At 34.2% G+C, this 23,306-nt stretch overlaps 1 protein-coding gene across 1 annotated transcript in view; it reads right to left on the reverse strand.

Moving 5' to 3' along the window:
- Positions 1 to 23,306, reverse strand: part of LOC118738082 — a gene marked incomplete at its 5' end in the record, with an annotated part of 312,005 nt that overhangs the window by 49,961 nt on the left and 238,738 nt on the right. The window contains 1 exon segment of the mRNA XM_036469005.1: positions 6,671 to 7,001. Coding sequence (XP_036324898.1) covers positions 6,671 to 7,001 — 331 coding nt within the window.

The following is a 23,306-nucleotide window of genomic DNA, read 5'->3' on the forward strand; positions in this document are numbered from 1 at the left end:
TATATATGTATCTCAAAAAACTTTCCACTTTCATAGAAAATGCAAGGCGGACGCGTTTGCTTTCTATTATGAAAAACGTCTAGTCCTTATGTCCCGCCCCTACAAATTATATATCGTTACAAAGCTTAAAAAAACACTATCGAAGCGGTAAAAATTAAGTATGGTATGTACATTGTTTAAAAACTGCAAACAAAAAAGGTTTATTTGCATAATTTTTGCAAAAAAAAAAATCTGCAAAAAAGTATTGTTTCCAATTTTGGCCTCTCAATCTTACATATCATCGTTTAAAGTACAAAACCGCGTATCGTCCTTCTGCAAAACCGCGTAACTGACATTGGCTGCCAAAAATTGGATTTGCTCACACAAGCTCTTGGCTCAATCCTTATCCATTCGTTCTTAAATATACTAGCCAGAAATGCGATTGCTTTATAAAAAAGAGAAACATTTTGAAACATGAGAGTTTTTACCCTCTAAAAAATAATTTCTAAAACATCACATACGCGGTTTTGCATTTTGCTGATACGCGGTTTTGCATTTTGTTTATACGCGGTTTTGCACTTTAAACGACGATATGTTTGTAAGTGTGACATGAAATAAGAATTTTAAGAAAACGTAGGTATTCAGTTTTTCAGAATTCAAGAAAGCAAAACAGATATGGACAGGGATAAGAGAAAACAGCGCAGTTTAGAAATGAAATTGTTTAAGCTTCATTTCTCTATATTTGTCGGGGTATATTGCGAAATTGCAGGTGAATATTCAGAGGACGTTTAGCCAAAGGCAAAATATTTAATATTTAATTAAATTTACCTTTGTTAACAGCTAGAGCAGCCAAGGGTGGGAACAATAAAAACAAATGTGTATATGGTAACAAGAGTGGACAGACGTCGGGAACATTCAAGCGAATGAGTTGTTTACCACAGTGTTAGCGTTTTTTTCTATCTTTTATGCAACACTTGTAAACAAGAATGATGAAAACCATGATTTCGCCCAGGGCTGCATGCAAAACACAGTAGCTATGCTGGAGCCGAAAGCACGAATATTCGTTGTGGCCAAGGCATCTGTTCATCATTAGTGGTGTTAATGGATGTGTTTTGTTTGAAAACAAAATAACAATTTAGCTTTAAATACAGCAGATAGGTTGTATTGAATATAAGCCCTCGGCCTGCTGTTTTTATACCCGAGCGCACTTGTGCACAAGGGTATATTAACTTTGTTCGCATAACGATTGTTTGTAACAGACAAAACGAATCGAGATAGATATCGACAAATGTATACATAAATGATCAGAACGAAAACAGAAGACGTCGGTCCGACTGTCCGTGCACACGATAACTCGAGCGAAAATTGAGATATCTCAACGATATGTAGGTTGCCCTTTATCCAAGGTAGGTTGGTATTGAAAATGGGCGACAGCGGACTGTAACCACGCCCACTTCCCATATAACGGTATTTGCGAAAACTGCGATATTGCAGTAAATATTAGATGCAAATTGTTGAAAATTAGTATGTGGAGGAGAATTGTGGTATAAAATAATATTGTTATGAAATTTTTGGAAAATGGGTGTGACCCCGCCCAAATATGATGAGCTAATTCACTTAAAATCGATGATTGCAATAACCACTTAGCAGAAAATTAGAATATTATAAATTTTTGGAAAATGGGCGTAGCGCCGCTCACTTATGACCACAAATTTGTATCTCGGTAACCGATTTATGAATTTCCACCAAACTCGGTGCACTTAATAACCTTGGTACGGAAAAGCAGTTTGTTGAAAATCATTCAAATCGACCTAAAATTACACCCGCTTCCCGTATAACGGTAAAGTTCAGAAATGCGAAAACTCCCATATTTCAATAACTGAGGACTCTAATTTACTTCAAGTTAATATTTACAATAAACCCCTAACAATAAATAAGACTGCTATAGACTTTTAGGAATTGGGTGTAGCACCGCCCACTTTATACTACAAAGGTATAATCGGTAACCACTTAATCGATTTGTACCTAGCTAGGTTCAATTATATCATTAAGTCTAACTCTGCATATTATCGAAAACGTTTGAAAAAGACCTTAACTTATCATGCAAAGGTAAATCAGAGAAAGTTGAAACGACGATATTTGACACCTGCGCCGGGTATATAAAGTTCGGTTTCGCTCCTTCACTTGTTTTAATTCCATTTTATATAGTATGCGTAAAGGGTGGTCCAAAAACAGTAAAGTCGGAATTGTAATGCTCTCACCTCCTAGGATTGTTCTATGTCGAAAAAGTGTACCCCTATTTTTTTATTTTGAAATCAGAAAATAGTTGGAGGTCGCTCAAAGCGCTCAAAGTTTTCCATGTATTTTTATATAGGAAAAAAACAATTTTTCGTAGAAATGATATAGAATCCTTGAAAATCAATATTTTTCGATCGGAAAACTCTGTTTCTCTTCAGGAGACCTTCAGTAAAACATAATACCCAATTGTTTATTTAACCATGTTTTAATACCCACGATTTGTTATTGGTCTTCCCATTGCATTTTTCGGGGTTTTTGGTGGACCTATAAATTATAGTTGCGATGAAAAAATTTTTAAATAAACAATTGGGTATTATTATTGGGAGAACAGAGTTTTCCGATAGAGATGATTTTTAAGAATTATATACCATTTCTACAAAAAGTTTTTTTTCCATATAAAATACATGGAAAACTTTGGGCGCTTTGAGCGACCTCTAAATATTTTTTATTTCAAAATAAAAAAATGTGGGTATATTTTTTGCGGTATAGAACAATACTAGAGGGTGAGAGCATAAAAATTCCGACTTTACACTGATGACAAATGCAAATAAGGATTAACATTTTAAAACTAATTAATACAGTTAAAGTATGCATATTAAAGATGATAAAATATGACTTCGATAAATATATCGAATAAACTAGTTTTCGTAAATATTTAAAATTTACTTGCTGACATATTTTACTCAATTTAAAATGTGCATATATGTACATTTAAACTGTCGTGGAAAAAGGTTGCTGGCATCATATTGCCAACGTGTTTGGACCATTTTTCCCCTCGTTAACAGAGTACAGCTTTGTTGTAAGAATGTTGAGGAATTTTATACATTTTCGTCCGTTGCTGTGGATCATTGCTTACGATGGAGTCTTACGCCTGCCTGTTGTGTGTTAAAATAATTGACTAATAATTGACTATGCGGATGATATTGACTACGCGGAAGTACTGCTAACTTGGTCGACGAATGGCTTAAACGTAATGGTTTCCGGCTAGCTATCCAGAAAACTGAAGGTGTACTTATAACAAGCAGGAAGAAGAAAGACAGTACGACTTTGAATATAAATGGGTATGTATTTGAAACCATACCAACAGTAAGAACCTTAGGTGATGATATACGCTAGGTTATCATACAAAATACACATTGAAACGGCTATTAAGAAAGCGGCTACAGTCCATAATACGTCAACTAGGTTAATGGCAAATTTAGGAGGTCTTAGCCAGAATCGAAAGAAGCTCTTGAGTAAGGTAACACATTCGCAAGTTATGTATGCGGCCCCTGTTTGGGGGCATGCACTCACACATAAATCGTACGCTAATAAATTAAACTCGATTTTCCCGCTTAGTGCCCTACGTATATGTAGTGCCACTAAGCCACACGGCCAGTGTGATTGCTGGTATAATGACTGTTGATCTAATGGCTAGCGAGATTCAGCGCACCTATTCAACCTCCCGATCCACTGGCAGAGCCCTCTCTAAGCACGAGATCGCGGCCGAACGCCATCCGCGCATCGAAGCCAGGCTTAGCAGATCACATGGCGAAGTAGATTTTTATATGACCCAACTCCTGAGTGGAAATGACTGTTTCAGGCAGTACTTATGCAAGTATGGTCATGATGACATAATGGCGTGTGGTTCATGTGGAAGTGTACCGCAAACTGCCGAGCATATATTCTTTACATGCCCTTCTTTTCTTTTTCATATATGGTAAATGACATTAAGGTCTGAGACGGAGTGAAATCTGACTGAGCTTAGAGTAAAAGAACAACGCCGCCGGATAGAGTAAGGTTATAATGAGTGAAATAAATGAAGTAATTGAAATTAATTGTGTTTCACTCTTGTTTTTTACTCCGCAGGAAATCTTTCTACTAAGCACAGACGGCAAAACGCTCCTGAACCCCTTTTCACAAATGTGGATGAGGGAATATGGAAATGGCGTTAAGAAGCCAGGCATTTTGTAGTCTACGGCCCCTATCTGATGAAATGCGGGCCACTTGATGGATAGTGCGCTATCCCAACGCCTGTACAAAACAAAAAAAAATATGTATGTACATGTGTGTCTACATTAGGGTGCTTTTTGTTTCGGCAAAAATTTTTTTTTTTACTCCCACCTCGAAATTTTGTGGGTACTACCTAAAAACAAGTTCCCTGAAAATTTTAGCCCTTAATATTAACATTAAGTGCTCGTCCAAGGCGTGTAAAGATTTCCAGTTCGAAATACACGTAAAATTTGATTCTTTTTCTTCAAATACTACAGCTCAGAGGCATTTTGCGGTATAATCTTGGTCAATGATAGGGTTTCTTCAGAATTGAATGCTCTACAAAAGTGCCCATTGCGGCTTAACCCCCCGGCTCCCCCCAGCGAGTTAGTACGGGCCACCAAACCCAATTTTTTCATGAAATTCTCGTTTTTGCCCCTATCTCGTAAATAACAAGAGCTACAGAAAAAATGTCAATGGCAATTTTTTGGGATATTGGACTTTGAAGTTTATCAACAATCATGTTTGGTCTAGGGTGGATTTCTTTTTTATTTTGGTTACTCTTTTCAGGAAATACCCATATGCCAGTAGACAAGATTAGTAATAAGAAAAATAAATTGCTATAAAAAAGTTAGCTTTAAAGGCAGCCCTAAATTTCAGTCTGCCACAGAAAGATATTTGACTGTGTAATTTGCGTGCCCGGATTTATTCTTAAATAAAACAACTAAACGGTTGTTCTAAATCCTGAATTTGTCCCGACAATAAGTCTTATTCGACCAGTGTGCTTTGGGGCAGTAGGCATCGATGCGTGGGCTGTTGTACTTAAAGTAGGAATAATATTAAGAGGCTGTAATTGACCTAATAAAAAAATCTGTTCACTATTGCAAAAGGAGAATAGAATTATCAATTTCAATATGTACGTATATATTCTTAAATATTTGACAGTTGATTGGTTAGAGTAATATTACATAATATCTGTGCTCATAAGCAATAAACGTCTAAGTCAACTTAAAAAAGAATTATAGTTATATATGTTACCGTATTCCGTAACTACTATTCCATTCGTGTGTGAAAACCCCATCTCGCCAGCTAGGCTATTTAAAAAGTTAGAGACGAAAGTATTTTTGTTTCCCCATATGGCTAACAATATAATCCAAATATTTAACTTTTTTTCTAGATTTCAGGGCTCGAATCGTCACATACGATATCGTATTACTCGTCACGTAAAAACGCCGTTTTCGGATTATGACATACGTGAGCGTACTCTTTATCCCATTCAACTTCTACGACCGACGGTATCACGTAATTTTCTTTCGTATGGTTTTCGATCCGTGAACGGATGTTACGATTCGAGCCCAGGTTTTTCGACATAGGCGGTTATTGCTTATGACCACAGATATGTGCCTACATAAATACATAGTTAGTACATAATGCTTAAAAAATGTTTATTTTAATAAATTTGCAATCAGTACATCTCAATATGTTCACTTCATCATTTAATGTTCTTAAATATTCTAAGTATAAGTATGTTTGTGTATGTATTATAAGTAAATTAAATATATTGAGTCGTATTTATAGTCAAATTAAAGTCGACTCTAAAATTAGCTGCAGCTTTTTGAAATAATTTTCAATGGAATATTTGTTAAAAAAGCTGCAACTCAATTTATCGACTTTATTTCGACTATGAATATTCCCCAATATATGTACATCCAATTAGAGCTCTAAAATTATATAAAGTTCATCCTCGTCTCTTTACATTGGGAAGTGTGTGTATGTATAGATGTGAGAAATGAGTAAGAGCCGAAAGAAATGAATGCAAAAGAGAAGAATATCCCATAGGAAATTAATGTTAAGCATAGTCTGAAAGTTATGTAAACAGTGAACCAAATAGGGAAACATAAGCATATATAAAACAAAAGTGTTGATTTTAAACAGCCAAAACCAATTTAAAGCACAATTAAATTCGAGTTACTAGTAAATAAGAGGTACCTCAGTTACCGGAAAAGGCAAATTAATAAATTCGACAATTTTCAAAGATGCACGATATAAAAAAAAAACTATGTGAGAATTGCATTTAAATAACAACGATGCGGCATTAAATGTTTATATGTGCAACAACATGTGAAATTTTTATAAATTAATATGTACACATGTTTTTAGGTGCTAAGCATCAAAGCTAAACTTTCACCAAAAGCCTTTAAAATCATTAACAATGCAAATTAAATTTAAGTTGATGTTTTAGATGCAAGAAATAAACAATATGCAAATGACCGATATCACATCGCATTTAGCGCACACACATAACAACGTATGTACATGTGTATGTATTCAGATACATATGTGTACGCTGATTGCTTGATATAATATTTGTCAATTTAGATATGTATGTTAAGCTCATTTGATTTGTATGACATTCACTCACCTCTTTTCATCCGCAACACAATTGTCACACTCGGCGATAGTATCCCGAAGTACGTTACGATGGTGAACTATAAGATGCCTTTCGTCCTCATAATTGTAATCCACCTCATAATTCTCATCATCGGAATGCAGGTTTTGGTGTTCACCAGCGATGGTTGTAGCAACGGGGGCAGAAGAAGAGCCGAGGGAAGTATCATTCTCATCGTTGTCATTCGCGGAGGAGCCATCCAATAATCGCGATTTCTTATCACGACGAAGCGTTGCAATTTTCTTTTCTTCTTCTTGCTTTAACTTCTCAACTTCATCCTTTGACAGGAATGAAAAAACTTTTTCTATTGGTGTGTGCAAAACGAAAAGAAAAGTGGAAGAATAATGTATGTATGTGAACAATATAAAAGAGCATATACATAGAAAAGTCGTGAACAAAGAAAAAACAACTGAGAAAGGCCATTAAATTCTTCATTCACGCAAACTTTGCCTGACAAGTAAAGGCGCCTTTGGCTTCATGTGTCGAGTCTACAGGACTGTTATCTGAGCAATTGGATTGCATATTCAAATATTTCGAATTTGCAGGTTGACTCCTTCGCTAAACCATATTTATATGTATGTACATAGTATAGGTAAGAACTTACAGCTGTACCTAAACAAAAACGTTGAAGGGAGCGTTTTCTGCAACAAAACAAAAGCGTCAACGCTACGTCAAATGTGCAAATAGCAGAAACAATGAGCGCAGGTCTGTGTGTGTGAAATACGAAAATCACATTTTTACGTTTTCTACACCCATTCTTCCAGCCTGTCGAACATGACCATCGCACACATTCAAACCAGGGACCGAACATAACCGTTATTGATGAAAACTGTTATGGAAAATTCACTATGAAGGAAATATTCTACAACTAAGTGATACATACCAATCGATTTCTTTTTTCCGAGACTCAAATTGAAAACAAATTTTTATTCGCAATTTGTATGCAAAATTAAAAAATATAACAATTATTTTTTATTTTTATATTATAAATACAAAATAACAATTATTTTTGTTTTTTTATAATATATGCCTTGGATAACAGTTATTGAAGACTTTTATTTATAAAAGTTATAAATAACAAGTAAGAAAGTCTAATTTTGGACGGGGCCGAACATTAAATACCCGGCGCAAGTATTAAATATATGTTTTTCACCTCTCCGAAAGCTGCCGCTACATGGTAAGCCGGTGTGTATCAATTTTGAGTAAATTAGCGTCCTCAAATTTCGAAATATTGAAGTTTCAAGCATTTCTGAAATTTACCGTTACATGAAAAGCGGCCGTAATTTTAGTCCGATTTCAATAATTTTCAACGTTTTGCTTTTATGTGGCAAGCACAATAACCATACCGGGTTTAATACAAATTGGTAAACGGCTACCGAGTTACATATCGTTGCCTTAACATAGAAAGGCCCTATCTGACATCGTCGCTGATTTACAAAAAGTGGTAACTAACTAAAAATCGAAAATTTAAGTTTTAATTGATTCTGATGCAGTTGATCGAATTATGTGGCCTCACATCGTTTTATGCAATAAAAGATTTTAGTTAGTTACGGCTTTGTGCATTTCAGCGACGATGTGAGATAGGGCCTTTCTATATTAAGGCAACGATATATGTGATCATAAGTGGGCGGTGCCACGACCATTTTCCAAAATTTTATCATAAACGTATTTCTTGGTGAAGGATTGTGGCAAGCGTCACTTTTGAATAAATTTGCTTTAATATTTACTAATTTATCGAATAGATTTTGTATTTGGATGTGGGCTTGGTTATTGTCCGATTTTAAAAAATTTCGGCCATTTTGTATGTTGTACCAAGGCCACCAACTGTGCCAAGTTTGGAAGAAATCGGTGCAGCGGTTACCAAGATATACACATGTAACCATAAGTGGGGGTGGCTACGACCATTTTCCAAAAATTTATAATATTCTTATTTTTCGTCTGAAAATTATTGTAAATATCGATTTTGAGTGAATACTCTCCAGTAGTTACTAAAACATCGCAGTTTTCGTATTTCTGAAAATTACCGTTACATGGGAAGTGGGCGTGGTTACAGTCCGATTTCGCTAATTTTCAATACCAACCTACCTTGGATAAAGGGAAACCTACATACCAAATTTCGTTGAGATATCTCAATTTTTGCTCGAGTTATCGTGTACACGGACGGACGGACAGACATATATGGCTTAATCGACTTCTCTCTTCATTCTGAGCATTTATGTATAAATTTGTCTATATCTATCTCGATTCGTTTTGACTGTTACAAACAACCGTTATGTGAACAAAATTATTATACCCTTGTGCACAAGTGCGCTCGGGTATAAAAATCAGTCAGTGCCTTTTACTTTAAAAGTCATCAATATAAATCAGTCACCGGCCTTTATTTTTTAAATCATTCGTATAAAAGTCATTAATATTTTTCGCAGTCAAGAAGGGTTTGGAAACAAAAGTTTATTATGACTTATACAAAAGACTTTTATAAGTATGATTTAAAAAATAAAAGTCAGTGACTGATTTTTATACCCGAGCGCACTTGTGCACAAGGGTATTATAACTTTGTTCACATAACGGTTGTTTGTAACAGGCAAAACGAATCGAGATAGATATAGACAAATGTATACATAAATGATCAGGATGAAAAGAGAAATCGATTAAGCGGTGACTGTCTGTCCGTCCGTCTGTGCACACGATAACTCGAGTAAAAATTAAGATATCTTAACGAAACTTGGTACGAGTAAGTCTTTCGGGCGTATGACGGATGGTATTGAAAATGGGCAAAATCGGACAATAACCACGCCTACCTCCCATATAACGGTAATTTTCAGAAATACGAAAACTGCGATATTTTAGTAACTACTGAAGATTATTAACTCTAAATTGATATTTACAATAATTTTTAGACGAAAAATAAGAATGTTATAAATTTTTGGAAAATGGGCGTAGCCACGCCCACTTATGGTTACATGTGTATATCTTGGCAACCGCTGCACCGATTTCTTCCAAACTTGGCACAGTTATTGGCCTTGGTACAGGATACCAAATGGCCGAAAAGTTTTAAAATCGGACAATAACCACGCCCACATCTCATATAACGGTAATTTGGAGAAATACGAAATCTTCGACAAATCAGTAAATATTAAAGCCAATTTATTCAAAATTGATGCTTGCAACAATTCCTTACCAGGAAATACGTCTATAATAAAATTTTGAAAAATGGGCGTGGCACCGCCCACTTATGATCACATATATGTATCTCGGTAACCGTTCCACCAATTTGTACCAAACTCGGTATTTTTATTAGAAATGCTTTAAACGTCAATATTTTGAAATTTAAGGACGCTAATTTACTCAAAATTGATACACCCCGGCTTACCATGTAGCGGTAGCTTTCGGAAAGGTGAAAATCATATATTTAATATTTGCGCCGGGTATTTAATGTTCGGCTCCGCTCGAACTTAGACTTTCTTACTTGTTATTTATGAGTTTTATAAATAAAAGTCTTCGATTACTGTTATCTAAGACATATAATTTAAAAATCAAAAATAACTGTTATTTGCAGATTACTTACATAAAAATCAAAAATAATTGTTGATTTGTTATAAAATAAAAGTCAGAACGGTTATTTAAAGAGTAATTACATAATAGTCAAACAATAATTGTTAAAGAGCGATTTTTTAATAAAAGTTGTAACTGTTAAGGTCCCCGATTCAAACCAAAAAAACCGTCATGTAAAACGTTTTTTATTTTAACAATAGGCTTAACTTATAAAAGGTTAGCGCTTACACATACAATGTTGTCACACAAAGGGGAGGGACCTATAGTTTTACTCCGACTCCGAACGGCGATTGTATTTTCATGAGTAGCTGTTTTTCATGGCAGAAATACACTCGGAGGTTTGCCATTGCCTACCGAGGGGCGACCGCTCCAAGCATTCGTACGGGACAAAAACACAAGTGGTTTTCGCGACCAATATTTCTAACGTCGCTTTCAGCGAAACCTGGGGCAATATTTCAATGGGACTAATTTTAGAATGTTGTGCATTGATGTCTCTTAAAAATAGTTTTGATTTTACCTAAAAATTATGAATACTTTTTTAAATTTTAATCAGTGTCTCCAGCAGGCAAAGCAAAAACTTACAGTTAATTGCAATCGCATAGTTTCTTACGCATTTTATTATTATTGTACCCATAAAGATTTTAGAGAGCAAAAGTCAATGCATAAATCTTTAAGAACTTTTGTCAAAATAAGATGTGCAAAAGAAATATCGAAATAAGAAAAGTTGCGCTTGCATAACTTTGCATTCGAAAGTCTCGAAATGGTTTATGAATAAATGTATTGTACGTATTTTTTTGTTTCTCTATGAAAATATTTAGCAATGTAATTTTATTAACTTTTAATATTTTCTCTGTGGACCTTCTAGTGGAAATGCCCAATGTAGCTGATAATACTGTGATATAATTTCAAGGTTTTTCTGCTGAAAACATTTGTAGAACATTTTAGCCCTTTAACATTATTTTAATTTAACTTCAAATGAGGGACAAAAAGACCCCCAAACGGAAGTTGAAAATTTACTATAAGTCTCGGGAGTTTTAAATCAATTTATGCATTATTCACTATCTCATTAGCACATAGACATAGTGCAGCGAACTAAAATACAGCGGCTCAACTGGCTCAGCCATATCGTAGAAATGAACAGAAATGCTCCAGCTCTGCGGTAACAGAGGAAGAGGAAGGACTCCTCCGCGATGGGAAGACAGTAGAAATATGTGTCGAAACAGTATTTATTCTTATGCACCAATACTATATACGTAATCCTTTAACTAACTAACGCTTTGGATAAACGTAAATGAAATCCATTATTAACCATATATTGTCAAAAATTGGTAACTAAGTATACACATTTAGTAGATGAATCTAGACTTCTTTCTCAATATACTACACACTGAATATGAACCAAATCGGACCATTTTTCAAAATATCTCTGTCCAAGCTCAGGCCAGATATATGTATAATAAATTATTATTAATAACTCACCAAAGCTACATCGAATCCAATAACATCCCTGCAAACCAAAGTTCCCGAAATCTTAACGAAATCTTTATTATTATTATTTTATTATATATATATTTTATATTTTATTATTATTATTTTACTATATATATATTTTATATTTTATTATATATATATATGTATATATATTCTTCACATAGCAGCATTATTTTCATTGCTTTAACGATTTTCTTCCGAAATTTCGTAAAAGAATCGCAGTGTGTATAGTTTATTTCATTTTAGACGATTCGGCACAAAATCGGAATTCTTCAAAATTTCTCTACAATTCAGAATACTCTGAAAAAGTGGTTTGCAGGGATGTTTATAAGGGAAACAGCTTTTGAGGGTTGTGTTGTGGTCTAATGTGACTAATATAAAAACTAAAAATTTGTTTTACTGTCGTATTAGCTGGTAAAAAAATTAACACAAAGTTGAAAATAAACATAAAATAAAATCATTGAAATAGAAGCATATGTATTTCCAACGATGATACGAACTAATGAATTTTAAAATTTGCAATCCGAAACATAAATATTTTGCAATTATTCGCAAACGGAATTCAAAATTAACGGTCCAAATGATTAAAATGATGATGATTAAAAAAGGTGATAGAACCTTCCACTTAGGCTTAAAATAAAGCAACAACTCTCGGCTACTATCTCTGAAAATACCATCTCTGCACCTTGACCTAATGGTCACTAATAGTCATTTATTGACTGCTGAATATGGAGCGATCCAATAGAACTAATAGAGCGCTTTTGGCCCCGTTGGGACCCTAGAAAGCTGAATTTTTGCAATAAACGATTTTATATTTTTTCTTCGACAGAAAGAAAAGGCCTACATATAACATGAAGTCACTTTTTCGTAAGACTAACGATTTAACCACGATCTTAGGCGTAAACATTTTCATCAACTCCAGCTCACAATTGACATCGATTTGAGAAGAAATATTTTAGTGTGAGCCAAAAATTACCAAATTTTAAGATTCACTTGTATGGATGTATATTACATACATGTATGTATGTATATATTGCAGTTTGCCTAGAGAAACTAGTTCGGATATATGTAATTCAAACTTGCCGGTCCCTTCGAACCAGCAGCGAAGGTAATGCACAGGTGGCGAGTTTAATATAAAGGTACTGTTTATGTTGTGCTCAAATGACTTTTTTTCTATTTTCTGTAGTTCAAATTTCCACTGAATTTCTCCTCTTGACTCGTTCCGAAATAGTCTCACATTAGGGATGTGCGATTAATCGGTTCATCAAGATTTTAGTTAATCATAATCCTGATTAATCACATAATTTGATAAATCAGATTCTGATTAATCAGATCCTGAGTAATTACTGTTTACTCAAAAAAAATTTATTGAAATCTGTTGGTGATTTCGTTTATTGCAAAAAATGTTGCCCTCCCCCGGTGCAAAATGTGTTCGACGTTACACTCAACCCTGTAAAAAGGCCTGTTTTTGCCTTCTTGTCCTTGTATAGCTCACGCATCCCTTAATATAGTCGTTTTAAACAACCATCTGATTTTCAGGGCAACCATCTCCCCTAACAAGGCTTCACAGGGCAGAGATTGTGCCTTTTTTGTCTTACAAGAGTGTGACATTTTAAGAAACGAACACAAAATTTTCTCACCCTTTGCCTTTATTTTAAAATCGAATACGAAAAGCAAGGGGCAATCAAAAGGCGACATTTTTTGGTAGAAACGAAATCACCATAAATAACTTTGTTCATTTCTTTCGAGTTTGCTTTCACACCAAATTAAATTTTCTTTATATGTATGTTCGTATGCACATTCAATATTTTTCTTATTAGTAAAAAAAAAAAAATGCCAAACAAATAAGTACTATGTAGCATGCAAGGTGTATTAAACAAGGTGTGATTGACAACTCAGTCCGGCTCTCTTTTAAGGTACTATAATGTCAAAAAGTATAAACAAACGAATTAACCCTTAGTGATGCATGTATCTTATCAACACTGATGTCCTAGGCCTTTATTTCGATTATAGTTTTGTTTTACTTACATTACTTACATCACATATATTTTGTCAATAAAATAAAACAAATTGTTTATAAAATCGTTTTATCAATTTTCTTGTTTTTAATTGTCCTAGTTTTATGCTTTTCCGCGTTTATTTTTATATTTCAATTTTTTATCCTAAGCATTATTCGACACTTATAAAAGTATGATTTTACATTTTTTACCAATTTTATATGTGAGCTTAACAATTTTGAAATTAAATTTTTTTCATGTGAACTAGTTTTCCATTAAAGACCTTTCTTCGAGCGGTTTTAATTTAAGCTCTTCCATACTTGCTTGCATGGTTTAATTATTTCGGTAAGCCGAAGTATTTCTGTTCGCAACGTGCATTCTAAAGAGTCGTCTGTTTGAGTTTGGGCATCAAAAAAGAATGTATCCTGATCGTGTACTAAATCCTCACTTGTATCAGTTTTTCCGTATGGCATTGGGACTGCGCATGGGTATAAACGAGCTCGTTGGAAAGTGTTTGATTTGCACATCACTTTCCTTGAAGTGGTTTTCACAAACGCGAGATGAATCACGTAGTACAACACCAAAGCTTTCTTCCCATCGCTGCCGTCTTAATTCGCAACTAGGTGGTTTAAAACATCGCACTATTTTCGTGTCCTGACTTTTATTGCATCGTTTCCTCTTGGTTTCCTTACATTAAATATTTAAGCAAAGTCGAGCGTATTTACTTATTACCAAACTTAAATGTACTTACTTGCTCTTCTCGGCGGTTTATCTCTTAACAATTTCACGTTTATTAAGAAAATTTGCTTTGCTTGAAAAATTTATGTGTATTTTTTTTTTAATTCAAATTTGAAAAAAAGCACATTTTCAAATGGGTTAACAATTCATTTCAATTTGACATTATAGCCTGTTTCTTATGAAAGCAATGTCGAAATCAATCACACTTTGTTGAATATATTTTGGTAGCATGATAAAAATATAGCAAGGTAGAACCGTTCTCTCAATTTGTCGGCCATGATTTTTTTTTAAGTTTGCCAACATTTTAAAATCATATAAAATAAAAATCATATATATAATTGGAGGAGTTATAGCGTAAAACAACGTCTCTGAATAATCAGTTTTATGGGACCTAGATGTTAAAGTGAACCGATTTCGATGATTTTAAGGGATAGTGAAGGTAATATTAAAATACAATCGTGAGCAAGATTTTAGTACAATATCTTCAAAACTGAGGGATTTTTTTTTATAAATTAGTTAAAATTTAAGCAAAGTTTCAAGTACCGCTATCTCGAAAGGTGGAGCCAATCGGGCAAAACTGGGGACGCCATTTAATTTAGAATGCTCCAATAAAGTAAGAGCAACTATCGGAACCTTTGTCGAAAAAAGTTGAATTGATCCCACGCTCGAAATATTTTCACTACAAGAAGGATCCTCATTAAAAGTAGTAAAAAAAATTTTGAAGCATTTTACAGGTGCATATACAGTGACGAGCAAAACTGTAACATGGTTTAACACTTTTTGTTTCAGCCACCGCTATATTTCGGAGTTCTAAAGACTTTCATACTTTTGCTGTATATTCTTGTTGGTACATCCCTACTCCCTCTCTCATAATGATTTGAAGTCAATCCAATAACAATAATAAAACCAGCAGACAAAAATGTAAATTATGGCAGATGTTACAGTTTTGCACTCATATATTTTTAAGAACTTTTTAACAATTTTAACGAGAAAAAAGAACTACTAACACAATGTTCAGTACCCTTTTGCTTGTTTTAGTTTCTGGGTGGGATTTGGCATACCTTATTTTTTTCTCTGTAAAACTTCTGGTGGTATATCCTCCATATATCCTTAGTTTGTTTTCACAGCTCATGTACTCGATTATACGGACTTGGATACTTAATAAGCTGTGCTTCTAGTTGATTTCGCAAATTCTCGATGAGATTTATGTCCGCGGTTTGTGGAGGTCATTTCAAATAGCAAATTTTTGCTTTTGTATCCAGTCCTTGCGAACATATGCAGTATGTTTTGGGTGATTTTTCAGCAGAAACTCTCATTTTTCGACTAGATCTTGCATATTTTGTTGAAATATGAACAGATACTGTTTCTTACACATAATGCATACTAACGGACCAAAAATATTTTTGAAATACAACCCCAAACAATTAAGATCCTACCACTGTGATTCACAGTTTGCCGTACATGATGCGCTTAGGCTTGATTTGGGTCTTTGATCCAATACCATGCCCGGCCTTCTGATTGAAACCGATTAATTTAGTCTTGTCAGACCAAATAACCTTCAATTGAAACTTAAAAATATGTTTTTAATTGCATTCTGAATGGCCTAACATATCTCAATAGGCAACGGTTCGGTTTTCGTGCGATGCAGCCAAATGCTGCCACACTCGCACATGTATTATGATCAAATTTGCTTTTTCTTCTTTATGATGCCTTTGCGCTCAATTTGGCAATTCTTCGCCTCGCTGTTTATTGATTTGCATTAAAGTTTAATACCTTAAGCGCTTCTGTAATAGTGGCTGCATCGCTACTTGCTACTAAGTTCACAAGATATGGTACCGTAATATTTTTTAGCAGACTTCCTTTGTCCTTGGGAACACTTTAGGCTATATTTTTTCTAAGTCTTAACATTTTCAAGTAGCAAATTCCAAAACTGTTTGCCACTTTTCGTGCGGTTCCGTCTTTCCGCAGTAAATCTATTATTTACATTTATGGTTCCTGATTAACTATGTTATTTACTGGTGATCACTTCTTCAATAAATTACAATATAGAAAAAAGTCATCTGACTTCCAACTAAGTAATAGATAACTGTCAAATGCAAAACTGAGAGTGAGTGCAAAACTGTAACATCTGCCTTAATTTACATTTTTGTCTGCTGGTTTTTTTATTGTTGTTGTATTGACTTCAAATCATTATGAGAGAGGGAGTAGAGATGTACCAACAAGAATATACAACAAACGGATGAAAGTCGTTAGAACTTGGAAATATCGCGGTGGCTGAAATAAAAAGTGTTACACCATGTTACAGTTTTGCTCGTCACTGTATGTAATGTTACAAAAAAATATAGATCGTTTTGACGTATTTTCCAAATGTGTCTTCAATTAAGATGTGTTTGGAATAAAAATTAAGCTCAAGATCGCAGAATATTTTATCTTTAAAATTTGGTTTATTCTGAAAGCACACCTCTTCCTAAGGTATCAAATTATTCGTAATTGTTTGTAGAAAAATATACATACTTAAAAAGTTTTTAAAATGAAATGCTTCAAAAACTATACGCGATAAGCCGAAAATTTTGAAAATTGTGAAAAGTAGAGTTACACACCTTTCGTTACTTGCCGTTTAGTTATTTTTATACCCGAGCGCACTTGTGAACAAGGGTATTATAACTTTGTTCACATAACGGTTGTTTGTAACAGGCAAAACGAATCGAGATAGATATAGACAAAATGTATAGATAAATGATCAGAATGAAAAGAGAAATCGATTAAGCGGTGACTGTCTGTCTGTCCATCCGTCTGTCCGTCTGTGCACACGATAACTCGAGCAAAAATTGAGCCATCTTAACGAAACTTGCTACGTGCACTTCTTTCGGGCGTAGGACGGATGGTATTGCAAATAGGTAAAATCGGACAATAACCACGCCTACCTCCCATATTACGGTAATTTTCAGAAATACGAAAACTGCGATATTTTAGTAACTACTGAAGATTATTCAATCAAAGTTGATATTTACAATATATTTTAGACGAAAAATAAGAATATTATAAATTTTCGGAAAACGGGCGTAGCCACGCCCACTTATGGTTGCATGTGTATATCTTGGTAACCGCTGCACCAATTTCTTCCAAACGTGGCACAGTTGTTGGCCGAAAATTTTTAAAATCGGACAATAACCTCGCCCACATCCCATATAACGGTAATATAGAGAAATACGAAATCTTCGATAAATCAGTATATTAAAGCGAAGCAAGAAATACGTTTGTGGTAAAATTTTGGAAAATGGGCGTGGCACCGCCCACTTATGATCACATATATGTATCTCGGTAACCGTTCTACCAATTTGTACCAAACTCGGTATAGTGCCACATAAAAGCAAAACGTTGATAATTATTGAAATCGGACTAAAATTACGGCCGCTTTTCATATAACGGTAAATTTCAGAAATGCTTGAAACTTCAATATTTCGAAATTTAAGGACGCTAATTTACTCAAAATTGATACACCCCGGCTTACCATGTAGCGGTAGCTTTCGGAAACGTAAAAAACATATATTTAATACTTGCGCCGCGTATTTAATGTTTGGCTCCGCCCGAACTTAGCCTTTCTTACTTGTTTAAATCACACTTTAGTTACCAACTAGATACATATGAAGTGTACACATAAGTACTAATTGCACATAAAATTTCAAACCAGTATATGGTATGCTTCAAAAGTTATGAGATAATTAATTTTTCACCTCTTAAAATTTACATAAAAAAATCACTTGTTTTTAATATTGTTTGGAATTAATCTATAACTCAAACGTTATGCAACAAGTTGATTAAACACTTTTTTGAGGCTTCATGTATACGTCTATGAATTATATCCAAACACAAGCAGCTTGATATAGTTTATATCAATGAAAGTAAAGCTAAATAACACAAAGGTTACCTGATTGTTGGATTTGCCTATATATATATAAATTCTTTTCTATTTTTGTATACATGCATATGTATGTATGTATGTAGGGACACGAATTTCGATACGATACGATACCATATCGATACTTTTGGCATTCGACACCGATATTTTCTACTCGGTAGTTTTAAAACGATATTTTTAAAAATCGAGTACCAGAACCCTAGTATCGTATCGAATGTCATAAACTCACATTCCACCACTGAGGGGAAAAAATTTTAGAATTAAAAACAACGTGCTAAATTGAAAAAATACGCATATGAAAGAGCACCAACCCAACTCGTTTTAAATTTGGGTACATACGTTATAGAATATGTGGTTGTGAAGTGCACCGATGCTTTTTCGTAATTAAGAAGAAAAAAATTAATTTTATGTTCCTTCTGACGGTAATTCAACCCGGACCCTCTTGGCGACAACCAATTGTATCAAGCGTCTTTGCACACTCAGCTACAGCCATACATGTAAAGGTGCTTTCAAATGTTGAGTTTGAATCAACATCACAGCGCGCGATTAGTGCATTATGTCATACCATGTATGTGTGTGTATGTGTTGTCACCGCTGTGCATGCTTTGCCCGACCCGGCACGAGAGCAAAATCAACTTTCAAAAACACGCACAAGCCCGCAATTTAAGAATTTTAGTGGGGCCCGGCACGGCCCGGCACGACGGGACACGCCCCAGCCCGGAAATAAAAAGCCAACTTTTATTGTATGTATACATATGTACATATTTTTAATTTTGTGTTTATGTCCATATGTATATTTGCTTAAGCGAATCAATATTTTACATCAAAGATTTTTATAATATATTTCTGGGAAGTAGAAAAAGTGGAAGGTATTTTATGTACAGATATGTATGTAAACAAAACTACTAAGTATCATATATTTTCTATCGGTTTCCAAATATTTCTTTTTTTTGCTTTTCTCTTATCAAAAGAGTTTTAAATATGTACTATTTTTTTTTTGTATAAAAACAAAAGCTCATCTAAATTTTTAGTATTAGCAACGGGCTTTTTCGTGCCTTTTCGTGCTTTTATGAAATTTTACTGAACGCCCAGGCCCGCACGAGTTCGTGCTGACAGCAAATATTCCGGCCCGTACCCGCGGGCTTACACAGGGGCCCGTCGGGCCCCTGCCAAAATCCCGGCCCGTGCCCGTCTCTACTTTGAATACCATACTTTCTTAATAACATATGAAAAAGCATCCGAGATGTGCAAAACGCCATCCGTGTAATGAAAAATGATCCATTTTAATACGGGCGTATTTGAATTGAATATTTCCATTATATGTACATACGTAGTGTATGTATAATGAAAAAAATCCATTTTGTTAAGACTTCATTTGATTTAAATACGAACATTTTTAAACGGTAATCAAATAAAAAATATTCATTCTTACAACGCGTTTTTTTTTTCTCAGTGAAGGATAATGGTATTAACAGCTCAACCTAATATTACCGGCGAGAGTTTTCTACGCACGCACGCAAGTTTTTCTCATTTGATAAGCCCAAATCAATTTGCGTGCATGATTTCTCAGAGTTGCATTTCTGTCAAATTTACAGAAGTTTGCCGAAAAAAATTTTAACTCATAGTCGAGCCAAAATGCCAATTGAGCATAAACGTCAAATCGAAATGTCATGCAAGACAAATCTTGGAATTTGAGTTAGCTTTTTACGCACGCATATAAGGATGGCCTGTAACAATTCTTCCCGATATAAATTGGGCTTTAAAGTGCAGAAATTTGTACTATGGTTAGGATTGCATGTGGTGGGATTTGAACCCGCGGCCTCGCTGTTTAAGTCAACACCTCAATCTCTACGTGTTGTAATAATAATAAAGTCCGGAGCTTACACAATATGTTAGTGTTTGTCCGAACTTCTCCTCGGATTTGTCGCGTGGGCCTTAATGTTGTGGCACAAAGGGGGTGCCTACAGTTTTATGTCGACTCTAAACGGCGATTGTATTTCATGGGAAGCTGTTTTCATTTTCAAGGTTTGCGCACTTCAAACCACTACATCCCAGCGGCCTATATGAGAGACATATCCCAGCAAGAACCCAGCAAGAACGACCTAACGCATTCTCCAATACACTTACAAAATTGTCAATAAAAACCAACACATTTGCATATTAGCCATATCCATATGCCATTATTTACATTATATAACACGTTATTAATCGCATAATAATATTTGATTGAAAAGAGACAACTACATATAGTATAATAAAATAGCGAATTCCATTAATTAATCAAATCGCACATCCCTATCTCACATAGATTATTCAGAGGGGGGCAATTTGCCACCGCCTATGACAACGCAATGTGAAATTCATCAGTCTATTTCTGAGCTGATACAATTCCTTGCAGGGAAGTTAGTTAGAGTAACTCCTTACCTCCTTCCCTAACCAAGGCTGTCTAGTCTTCAGTGTGGGTAGTCATAAATCAAGATAGCAGGAAAATTGTTACGCTTCTCCTAGCTACAGAGTATTGTAGTTGCATGCAATAAAGATTGCTTATCTCTTTTTTGAACTTTTTTTTGCTCTTTTCACTTTTTGGCGTGCGCGATTTTGTATAATCGTTTGTCTTCGTGAAATAAAGTATTGTGGTGACATCCTTGCCAAACAAGAAACTTTTCGTGAAAAGTTGTAAAAATTATCTTTCATTTACGCCGATATAAAGTTCATCTGTTTTTGACTGTCACTGTACATATTAGCGGCAAAGTCATTTACGGTCATATTATTGACTTGTCGTTATTCCTCCTTATTCCCCGCATTAGTTATCCTGGAAAATTCTGAGCGACGGCGTAATAACTTTTTTGTCAATTATTCACTATGGAATAACGAGGAATAACTTTCCGGCAGAGGAGTAAGTATTTATTCCAATCGTTTTTCCGAAGAGAGAAATTGACATTCGGGGTGTCAAAATATTACAAAATTTTTTTATTATTTCTTTTTCGAATTATTTAATTAATGAAAACCCATGATTCAATAATACAAGGTTGTGTAATTTGTGACAGCTAAAATTTGGCACTCCTTTATCTAGACTTTTATTTTGGAAGTAGGAGAAAGGGGAAGAATGTGATCGCATTTTGCGAAAACGGTAGTAGAATGGTACTACAAAAAGTACGTAAAGTAACAAATTAGAAGTAAAATGTGTATTATTAATTCTATGCGAATTTGTAATATATTTGGCGTTTTAATGGAAACTAGAGTGCCAGTTACTGTCGAAATTCGTCAGTTTTTCTAGTTTTTAGGAGCCTTGGAGAGGGTTTCTAACTTAACACGTAGCAAAACTTATACGCTACAAATTAACTTACCGGAACATCTTCTGCTTTGGAACTAAAACGAAACTAATTTTTTTTTTATCTTAGGTCTTTGGACTTCAGCAGTACTTAGAATTGACCCGATACATTCCACTTTATCGATAAATATTAATGATTTGATACATATCGATAGTTCGATGAATTTCAAAAACACTAAAATCATATAACTCAACAAAATTCGTTAACTCGACCAATTTCAATAACTGTGAAATTCGAGGGCTCGATAAATTTCGATAAATCAAAAATGTAAATTCTTTGGATACCTTTAAAAATGTTTACTTTTGACAGCTCCACATTTTTCGAAAGCTATCGAAAAATTTTGATAACTCATTACACTCTGTTAGCACGATAAAATTCGATAAGCAGTGATAAATCGATAAGCTTATATAATCTTGAAATTTCGATTAATGGATATATTTTGAAAATTCCATAAACTTCGATTCGATGAATCAACCAATTTCAGTAGATCAATAATTATCGATAACTCGGTTAGTAGAAAGAACTCCATGCATTACTACAACTCGATAAATTTCGTTAAGTCTATAAATAATGATAATTCAATAAATATCTATAACTTGACACATTTCTTTAACGTGACAAATTTCGATAATCCCACATGTTTTTATAGCTCGATAACTATTCGTAAATTTCGACAACTAAGTTTCTGTGTCTATAAATTTCGACAACTCAATAAACATTGATCAATTTGAATAATTCGATACGTTGTGATAGCTTAATAAGCATGGATAAATTTCGATAATTATAAACTTCAATGATTCGATAAATTTCAGTAACTTTTATGGAAAATTTCAATTCAGTTACCCTAATTCTTATGTATTTCTCATTGTCTCCATTTTCGCCTTTATCTCCATTTTCGTCTTTATCTTCACTTTTGCCTTCTTTTTTTGTCTTCATCGTTATCACTTGTTTCTTCATCTTCATATTTATCTTTATTTCAAAGTTTAATTTTAAATACGAAGTAAAAACTGCAAAAGAGCTTAAATTGAACAGGTTGCAAAAACAACCATACACACATATGGAAATTTTTAAACAACGATTTTAAACCAATTTCGAAACTATAAAAACTCTCCTCATCTACAGAATTACCTTTCCAACGGTGTTCTTGGTTTTGAAATCGGTAAACTTACCTTGGCCTTCATCTTTGTTTTTATCTTTCATATCTTTGCTTTTATCCTTTTCTTTATCTCAGGGACAGCAAATAACGATTATCCTTTGAAATTTCAACTCAAAAAATCACGCGGAAAGCGGAATGCTACGTGCATAAGGAGTAAACCAATATATTTTTTATTACTCGGAGTACCTTCAGCGGCGCTAATTTTTATCTTTTAATTTTTACTTATAAAAATCAAGTTTAATCATTATATTTTGAGTTTTATTTTTTACTCAGAAAATAATCGTTACGTTTTAAGTTTTCTTTTTTGCTCGGAAAATAATGGTTACGTTTTAAGTTTTATTTTGTGCTCGGAAAATAATGATTACGTTTTAAGTTACATTTTTTGCTCGGAAAATAATCGTTATTTCTTGAGTTTTATTTTTTG

Source organism: Rhagoletis pomonella, unplaced genomic scaffold, assembly GCF_013731165.1.
Source record: "Rhagoletis pomonella isolate Grant_MI unplaced genomic scaffold, Rhpom_1.0 Rhpom_scaffold_00004, whole genome shotgun sequence".
NCBI lineage: Eukaryota > Metazoa > Arthropoda > Insecta > Diptera > Tephritidae > Rhagoletis > Rhagoletis pomonella.